The 10551-nt window shown below is 39.9% G+C and overlaps 1 protein-coding gene across 1 annotated transcript; it reads right to left on the reverse strand.

The window, feature by feature from the left end:
• Positions 1-4792: 4792 nt before the first annotated feature.
• lig4 (ligase IV, DNA, ATP-dependent) lies at positions 4793-9902 on the reverse strand. The gene is made up of 2 exons (XM_063009849.1): positions 9837-9902; positions 4793-7812 (listed from the first exon to the last, which is right to left on the reverse strand). The coding sequence occupies exon 2, from the start codon at positions 7798-7800 to the stop codon at positions 5044-5046; it is 2757 nt and encodes a 918-aa protein (XP_062865919.1). The 5' UTR covers positions 7801-7812; positions 9837-9902; the 3' UTR covers positions 4793-5043.
• Between the last annotated feature and the right edge of the window lie 649 nt (positions 9903-10551).

A 10551-nucleotide genomic window follows, 5' to 3' on the forward strand; every position in this document is an offset into this window, starting at 1 on the left:
ACAATCCTTTCACTCTCTTATCCAAGCCCTGTGGCAGCAGGAATTTCTTATTCTCACAGATTACATTAATGAAGAACTCCACCAATTCCCTCAGAGCTGCGAACAAGTGAGAAAGGGACGGTGCTGAGAAATCACTTTCAAAGTCACTAAAATTGCTTTTTAGAGGGTAAACTGTATCGATAAACTTAATGTATCTACCAAACTAATTTCTAGAAAAGCTTTGCATTATATTTATATATATATATATATATATATATATATATATACACAGTATATATATATACAGTGTATCACAAAAGTGAGTACACCCCTCACATTTCTGCAAATATTTTATTATATCTTTTCATGGGACAACACTATAGAAATAAAACTTGGATATAACTTAGAGTAGTCAGTGTACAACTTGTATAGCAGTGTAGATTTACTGTCTTCTGAAAATAACTCAACACACAGCCATTAATGTCTAAATGGCTGGCAACATAAGTGAGTACACCCCACAGTGAACATGTCCAAATTGTGCCCAAAGTGTCAATATTTTGTGTGACCACCATTATTATCCAGCACTGCCTTAACCCTCCTGGGCATGGAATTCACCAGAGCTGCACAGGTTGCTACTGGAATCCTCTTCCACTCCTCCATGATGACATCACGGAGCTGGTGGATGTTAGACACCTTGAACTCCTCCACCTTCCACTTGAGGATGCGCCACAGGTGCTCAATTGGGTTTAGTCCATCACCTTTACCTTCAGCTTCCTCAGCAAGGCAGTTGTCATCTTGGAGGTTGTGTTTGGGGTCGTTATCCTGTTGGAAAACTGCCATGAGGCCCAGTTTTCGAAGGGAGGGGATCATGCTCTGTTTCAGAATGTCACAGTACATGTTGAAATTCATGTTTCCCTCAATGAACTGCAGCTCCCCAGTGCCAGCAACACTCATGCAGCCCAAGACCATGATGCTACCACCACCATGCTTGACTGTAGGCAAGATACAGTTGTCTTGGTACTTCTCACCAGGGCGCCGCCACACATGCTGGACACCATCTGAGCCAAACAAGTTTATCTTGGTCTCGTAAGACCACAGGGCATTCCAGTAATCCATGTTCTTGGACTGCTTGTCTTCAGCAAACTGTTTGCAGGCTTTCTTGTGCGTCAGCTTCCTTCTGGGATGACGACCATGCAGACCGAGTTGATGCAGTGTGCGGCGTATGGTCTGAGCACTGACAGGCTGACCTCCCACGTCTTCAACCTCTGCAGCAATGCTGGCAGCACTCATGTGTCTATTTTTTAAAGCCAACCTCTGGATATGATGCCGAACACGTGGACTCAACTTCTTTGGTCGACCCTGGGGAAACCTGTTCCGAGTGGAACCTGTCCTGGAAAACCGCTGTATGACCTTGGCCACCATGCTGTAGCTCAGTTTCAGGGTGTTAGCAATCTTCTTATAGCCCAGGCCATCTTTGTGGAGAGCAACAATTCTATTTCACATATCCTCAGAGAGTTCTTTGCCATGAGGTGCCATGTTGAATATCCAGTGGCCAGTATGAGAGAATTGTACCCAAAACACCAAATTTAACAGCCCTGCTCCCCATTTACACCTGGGACCTTGACACATGACACCAGGGAGGGACAACGACACATTTGGGCACTATTTGGACATGTTCACTGTGGGGTGTACTCACTTATGTTGCCAGCTATTTAGACATTAATGGCTGTGTGTTGAGTTATTTTCAGAAGACAGTAAATCTACACTGCTATACAAGCTGTACACTGACTACTCTAAGTTATATCCAAGTTTCATGTCTATAGTGTTGTCCCATGAAAAGATATAATGAAATATTTGCAGAAATGTGAGGGGTATACTCACTTTTGTGATACACTGTATATATATATATATATATATATATATATATATGCAATAAAAACAAAAATCTGTGATTTGTTTGAACCTTTAAATAAGTGACAAAACTGCAATGTTTTATTTTGTAAATATATTGTAAAAGTTTGTTGCTGGGTTACATTATTTACATTTTATCCAAAGCGACTTACAGTACCGTGACAGTATATTGTCTAAGCAATTGAGGGTTAATGGCTTTTGCTCAGGGGCCCAACAGTGTCAGCCTGGCAGTGGTGAGGCTTGAACCAGCAACCTTTGGCTTACTAGTCCAATACCTTAACCACTAGGCCACAACTGTCCTTTCCTGTTATTGACACTTTTTAATTGTTTGGGAACTGAGTATACAAACTGACGCAGATTTGCAAATGGAAATTTGCCCATTCTTGCTTGCTAAGAGACTTTGTCATCATCGTTGTCTGATTCTGATTGTCATGATGTGCCTTACATTGTGAGTAGGAGACAGATCTAGACTGCAGGCAGGCTAGTGAAGCACATGCACACTGTGTCAGCAAAGCCACAAATAAAAGACAAATCTTTATTTCTGCTCATAGATACACTCTTGCTTCATAATACTAAGTACAAAGTCAAAACCCAAATTTCAATTGTAGATGAATTTAAGTGGATATATGCTCTGAAGAATATTTTTAAAAAATCAGTGAAGTACTTTTTTTTCTCCACAGACTACATAGTGTTCACTGTAACAAATCAGTGCTACTCTCAAAGTGACTGTGCAGAACTGCTTCTTCATTTTAATATAAGAAAAATGAGAAAACGTGACAGAGGAAGAGAGCTTTAATTTATACAGGGTGTGATTGTACATAATAAGTCACTGCAGCTATGCATTGCAAGTATGGCATAGATTTTAATAACCTGACATCAAGCAGAAAAACAGAACACGTAATATTTGCCTCTTGAAACAATAGAGTAAAGAAAGTGACTTTATTACTAGATTCTCTACCCTCAAACACTCATTGAAAAGCTGGAGCCTATCCCAGCTTTTCGATGGGCGCAAGGCACACAGTAACACCCTGGGCGGGGCGCCAGTCCATCGCAGGGCAGACACACACATTCACCTACAGGGCAATTAACCTGACTGCATGTTTTTGGACTGTGGGAGGAAACCAGACACGGGGAGAACATGCACAGAAAGGACCCGGACAACCCGGCCTGGGGATTGAACCCAGGACCTTCTTGCTGTGAGGCGACAGTGCTACCCACCGAGCCACCGTGCCGCCTACCCTCAAACAACCTGTGAAAAAGTAACTGTACCTCATACTAATTTCATTACACTATATACTGTATACCATATGTACTAGTTGGCATGATATATTCAACTACCCATAACGTAACACGTCAATGATTAACCAGAAAACCAACAACTCACATTGTTATTGATAGATTAATGCTTAGTTATAAATGTCATTTAAATTCATTTCCAACATTCATTTTGGAATAAATAATAATATTACATTTGATTACAAACCACCACTTTATCCTGGTCAGGGTCGCAGTGGGTCTGACTTTGCATGAATCACTGGCCGCAATGCAGTAACACACCTCGGACAGGACGCCAATCATGTCTGTATGTAGATGCCCAACTGGTCGATAGTACTGCTGATTTGAACCCTGGATTCCAGAAGTGGTGGGCTAGTGTACTTAACTGCTGTGCTACCTGAGCACCCATACAACATTATCATAATATACAATCTTATCAATGATGACAAGAGACTTTGGTTATATTGTTGATTTCAGTCAACAGCAAAGACTATTAAGCCATAAAGTGCAAATATTTGTATAGCAATCATGAGCTGAAATTCTTACTCAGGTCAGGGGTCATTTGTTGAATGATCGTCATCCATGTGTCAGATAGATTCAATGATGCCTAAAACAGTGTTTTTCAGATTTAAAGCTATAGCAGTTCTTTACACTAGGTGAAGACAGGACAGGGCAGGATTTGATCAGCTCTAGACAAAATAAGCAAACGTCAATAATGACAATAATGACACATTTGTTCTGTCTAGAGCTGAAAGCAGTTAATATAGTTTCCTTCCTGTACGTAGAATAAAATAGATAATACACAGACAACTGTCCTTACATTATCTGCAGAGTGTTTTGATTGTATTTGCATTTCTCTGGTTATACATTTCATTTGAGGTGGCATTTTAAATACTTATTATTTTGTCTCATTTTCAAAAAGCTACATGTAGACACTGATAATATTTATTGCTTTAAAAAATATACAATTTGCTTTGTTTTTACATAATCTTACATAATTCTGGTTAATGAACTGAAAGCTAGAATTAAAATAACTACATACAACAGTGCAATTACACATTGATCTTTATTTAAAACTTTTTTTTATTTCATACAGTCGACAGCAAAGACTATTAAGTCATGAAGTGCAAATATTTGTATAACAATCATGAGCTGAAATTCTTACTCCTACTCAGGACAAGGGACAGATTCAATGATGCCTAAAGCAGTGTTTTAGATTCAAAGCTATAGCCATTCTTTACAGTTGGTGAAGATAGGACAAGACAAGATTTGATCAACTCCAGACAATACAAAATAAGCAAACGTCAATAATGACACATTTGTTCTGTCTAGAGCTGAAAGCAGTTGATTCGTTTCCTTCCTGTAGAATAAAATAGATAATACACAGCCAGCTGTCCTTACATTTTAATTATCTAAACAGTGTTTTGATTGTATTAGCATTTCTCTGGTACCACACTTTATTTAAGGTGGCATTTTAAATAGGCTTATTATTTTGTCTCATTTTGAAAAAAGGCTACATGTAGACACTGACAACATTGAGTGCTTTAAGAAATAAACAATTTGCTTTGGTTTTACATAATTTTATTTAATGAACTAAAAGTTAAAATAACTACATACAACAGTGCAATCGATGTTAATTATACATTGATCTTTATTTAAAACATTTTTAAGCTACTTAAAACCATTTTTATTAGCAATCCTGCTACCATAAAACATCTAACATAAAATACACACTTAAAAAGTTAATATATATACAATTATCATCTACTCAATCATTTTAAAATGTTAAAATTTCAACAATCTAAGCAGAAACCAAACATGATCAACATATTACTTTAGAACAATGTGGACAATGCAATCTTTAGGTAGCCTCCACCTTTACATAAGGTACTCATTGTCATTCAGTAAGTGGCCTGCTTTAATAGACTCAGTTACCCATGATTCTCGAACAATCTTGAACTTCTTTTTAAAACCACGTCTCAGTGTCCTAAGTTCCAAAAGTCTCTCGTCTCCTGCCACAACGACATGTGAGATGCCTTCTTCAAGCCTCTCTACCACTTTTCCTCCATGAAACCGAAACTCCAGAACCCGAAAGTCCAGGCACGTCCCCTCGACCAAACTTTTTGGATCTCTGATATCAGCACATCTGTCAAAATAGGCACAGCAAGGCCTAAACATGCTGGTGGGCATGTCATCCCAGCCGTACCGCTGCTCTATTAAAGCTGCAGATGCTTCTTCCAGTTCATTGGGCCCAATTCTGCTGAAGACCTCCCTCAGCTGCTGCGCATCTGTGTCGACATAGTAACTGTCTCCATAGCGATCATACTCTTTAGAAAAGTGTTCTCTCGTTGAGGGTGACATGTGAATCATGTGTCGTGGTTGCCATGGTAGCACCTGTTTCCTGTCTAGACATTCCAGGAGCCAGGAGGCCCTCACCACATCTTGCTGATCTGAACCAATGAGGTTCTTCACCCTCACGTTCTCGATGCCTGCAATCACGCAGTAAGTGTCCTTTCCAGGGTTCTGTACCACGATGCCTCCGCAGCGTGCCACGGCCTTTTCAAGCTCGGCCTTGGAATGAGTGTCAGTTCCGCTCATTACACAGAATTCTACGTCTTCAAACATGTCTGTCTCTTTGGTGACAGTGGACAGGTCTTGAGACTTGAAGTGGTCGATGATGCCGATGGTCTTTTTGGCCTTTGGAGCAAGTTTTCTTTTCTTCCTGTCTGGCTCATCTTCATTGATGCTCAGGTGCCTGGATGCCAGCTTACCTGAGGCTTTAGCACGGAACTGGTTTAGTTCATCCAAGGTCATGCACTCATACCATTCTTTGTCTTCTCGGATTCTCTCGATCCTGGGGAAACGCAAAGTGCAGTTTGTTTTGTACATGTCACTGGTTACAATCTCGGCCGCTTTGACTTGAATGATGACAGAGTTTCTTGGCTCGATGTAGACCTCAGGCCTCTCCGTTCCACATAAAATGGCTGCTGGAGGGTCATTCTTGCGATAGACTTTCCAATGTTTTGCAAGTTTCAAACCGAGATCATAGAGTTCCTTCATGGTGTAGCCTGATCCAATGCGACAAAGGGTTTGGAACACGGTGGGCTTCTCTCCAGGACTTGGTGTTTCTGCGACAGCACAGAGGAAGTGAGACAACATTCCACTCCGTCTGCCTTTCCCCCAGTAGCCACCTACAATAAGCAAATCCAGTTCATCCATCAGGCCATCGACATACTCAGGTTTGATCTTCAGCCAGCCTTCACCACGTTTATCTGGCTTGTAGATGGACATTGGGTCTTTAACCATAATTCCTTCTTCTCGATCGTCGATGGCATCGTTGAGGGCATTCACCACCTCCTGCATGGTATTAGCTTCCGTTTTTGGCACCAGCTGCATTCGACCTTTAATGGGTGTGAAGACCGTCTGAAGGGTCTCGTATCGCTTCTTTAGTGGTTCATTACCAAACTTCTGGTCGTTGACAAGCAAGACGTCAAAGACACAAAAACATGTCTGTAACTCAGAGTCATCTACCAACCTCTTGATGTCAAATTTGCTGCCCTTTTGCATAAAAGTCTCTGTGGTTGGGTTGTAAGCCATCATCTCTCCGTCCAAGATACAGTTGACCACGTGAGAGTTAAAAACATTGTGGATATATGGTGTGAGGGAACCCTCTAGTGGTGAAGCCCCAAATTGTTGTGTATAATCAAATGAATTTCGGGTGTAGTACTTGTACACATCTCCATCCTTATGGATCTGAATCCGCTCACCATCCAACTTGGTCTCGAGGTAGAAGGGCCGATTGCCCATTTGTTTTTCAATTTGGCGGATGTTGGCAACAGCTGCCAGCATAGGTCTGAAGGCGGAAAAGAGGCTAATGGACACCTCGTTTAAAGAGATTGAAGGGTCATGTAGCTGCCTACAGACTTTATCCAGGTCTGTAGTGACGTTGTATAGCTCTGGAGCATCTGGGTGGAAAACCTGGAGCACCGTTTCTTTGCTTACTCCAAGTTTCATGTCTTTGAGGATCATACGAATGAGCCACTTCTGCTCCAAAGCAGAGCTCTGAGTTATCAGGTGTAATAGGCTTTTCTTCACAAGATCTTTTTGTTTGCTGGAGTTGTTGATGGCTACTGAATCCAAGAAGTCATTGACCTCTTTGATGCTTAGATTACCCTGGCCCGTGCATCTCTTTTTGAGGACAAAATAAGCTGTAAGGGCAAAGTCTCCTGCGTCTCCTTTGGATGTAGTGGGTGCCCGGTAATTAAGAAGTTTGTTGGCTTCTGTCCCAGTTTTCGGAAGACCTAAAACCTCAATGTAGAGTTTAGCTAACATGTTTTCTTTAATCCCATAGGCCATCCTCTCCCTTTCAAATGAAGGAACTATAAGACGCATGGCTGGGTAGAAAGAATCTGTCGTGCTGGGATTATCTTTGTGAAGGGCAGCATGAAATTTCCTCCAGGAATCAATAAAATCCTTTAAACATTTGGATTTATCGGGCCGGGACTTTGCTTTTTGAATTCTCTCCAGAACTGTGCAGAGGTGGAGAAATGGCACTTGTGCAGCCACAGATGTAACAGATGTAGCACCATTTTTGGATGTTCCCTCTGCTCCCTCACTTTTGTTTGGCCCTTCCATTTCTGGTGATGTCTTTGGGAGGAAAAAGCACAATGGAAGGTCAAAAATAAATCCTTTAACATTTTACTTAAAAGGCAAGGGTTTAGTAAAACTATATGCACTAGCTACATGTTTAATTAAATAAATAAACACAACTTCTCATTAAAAAACTGTGTGCACACAATTAATTCAACTGCACATATTGGGAACTGTTTAAATCGGCTGTCAGTGTCCAGCACACGTCTCCCTTAACTGCAATATCTAGAGTATTCATTCATTCACTTATTTATTTTCATGTTTTATCATCCCTTTATTCTGGTCAGGTCTGGTCAGTCCGGTTTTCCCAGAATCACTAAGCTCAATACGGTAACACATTCAGGACAAGACGCCCATCCATCGCAGGGCCTTAGCCATACCCTTGCCCTCTTCCTATTGTATTAACTTGATACATTAATTACAAATCTCTGACCTCTAAGCTTTGCATTAACTAATTGAAGGAAAGAAAATCAAGGAGTGCTGACTGGCATGGACATTTCTTTAAAGTCACCTGACCTAAACCCCATTTGTGGGGGCATCTGAAGCCGAGAGGAAAACAAGCATTCACAAGATGCTCTTTGGAATGTTGTGGGATAACATGGAAATGCTGGGATAACATGAATCATCAGATTTTGCTCAAACTTCTAGAGTCCATGTTGGCTTGAGTACATTGAGCTTTCATTCAATCAAAAGGGGGAACATACCAAATAATGAGTTGGATTTTTGAAACTTTGAAAAATTTGATTTTTAAAACTGGATTTGGATTGGATTTAAATTGGATTTTTTTTCCATGATTTAACTTTTAACTTAAATTGCAATGCTGACTATATGAATTGTAATAAAAAATTATCAAATTCTTTTTAGGACGACCGAGTATGGCTGTGCCCCTGAGCATGAAGGAAGATCCATAAAGACATGGCTCATATCTCCATCCTTATGTTTGTTTATCAGGATTTTAACGTCATGTTTTACACTTTGGTTACATTCATGACAGGAACTGTAATTACTCATTACACAAGACTCATCAGTTCACAAGTTTATATCAAACACAGTCATGGACAATTTTGTGTCTCCAATCCACCTCACTTGCACGTCTTTGGACTGTGGGCGGAAACCAGAGCAACCGGAGGAAACCCACGCAGACATGGGGAGAACATGCCTACACAGAAAGGACCCGGACCGCCCCACCTGGGGATCGAACCCAGAACCTTCTTGCCGTGAGGCGACAGAGCTATTCTATCCTTATGAAGGTGTATCCGCTCACCATCCAACTTGGGCTCAAAATGAAAGGGCCATTCGTCATTTGTTCAACCATGGCAGCCAACATCCACCAAATAGAAAAAAACGTGGGAAGGAACTACATTGGCCTACACAGAGCTCTGATCTCAACCCCAATGAACACATTAGGAGATTAGGAAAATTATTTAGCAGAAATGCTTGAACTGCCATAACATACATAACCCTCATAACCTTTATAACCCTTGTACACCTTAGTTTAACTTTTCAGGGTGTCCCTAAATTCTGGACACATAGGCAAAATGCATATTTTCAATACATTTTGCAACAGCATTTTTTATTTCATTAGAATTTTAATCAATAACATATTTAATGTGTTTTCCACTATTTGTGATGTAATATGTATGTGTGTGTATTTTAGTAAACATATAGTTTGTGATACTTCCTATGTGTCCAGACTTTAGGGACCTAGATCAGAACAATCACTATTGTATACATTCTGTTTCTTTGTTTATAGTGTTGATTGCACTGCAATATGTTTGTTTAATTAGCTACTATTAATTGTTTATCCAGACTATTTTGTAACCTGGTTTAAGTGTGTAAATGAATCTGACGCAGTGTTAAAGCAGCTATAATGAGTTCTGTAGTACAGATCCACTGTGGAGACTCTTATAAATGGTTTCATTTATTTAAGTATTATTGTTTCATTTCTCTATTTACAAACATTCCAAACTGAGATGTAATGAATAACAAAGTAAATAAAAATAAAAGCTAAAAGAGCAGACCTGAGGTTTAACACAGCAGAAGGATCAGTAGTGACAGGACTGAAGTCTGAACATGTCCAGCAGCTCCTTGTTTATGAACGTTAGTTCCGGGTTCTGATGCTTACAACAAAAGTCTCCCGGAAACCGCCTTAAACTTCAAAAAACAACAAAAAACGTTATAATTTGTTTTTATATGTAATGATATACTGCTCACTGAGTAATGTCCGAATTTATTTTTTAAATGTACATTGACTGCATGAGTGTTTGCGTTCATCCGCATCTGGGCTGCATTTAAAATTACACACTACTTTGCTACATAGTGAACCTAATCAGTACACTTCTAACAGTGTCTGTACCATTACCACTGCATACTACTTAGTATGTGGTGTTTTATTTGGAACACAGCCCAGAGTTCTCGCCACTGCTCAAATCGACTGGCAATCCATAAATAACAATAGTACAATTTTGTTTATGTAAATTTATAACTTCGTATTCGGCTTGAATTGGTAATTTAAAGTACAACGTGTTTTTTAACAATACTTGTATTAATACCACAAGTCACTAATGATTATTAACGGACAAACAATACCAGCAAACACAATCACCACGCAAAGTTGTATTTAGGTATGAATTGTATGAATTGGTTGGTGCCAATATAACCAGTAATGGAGAATATTGTCAATGCTTATCCTCACATCCACAGTGTCATCAGATTTTAACAACTGTTATTAATTTT

Source organism: Trichomycterus rosablanca, chromosome 15 (genome assembly GCF_030014385.1).
Source record: "Trichomycterus rosablanca isolate fTriRos1 chromosome 15, fTriRos1.hap1, whole genome shotgun sequence".
In the NCBI taxonomy this organism is placed as follows: domain Eukaryota; kingdom Metazoa; phylum Chordata; class Actinopteri; order Siluriformes; family Trichomycteridae; genus Trichomycterus; species Trichomycterus rosablanca.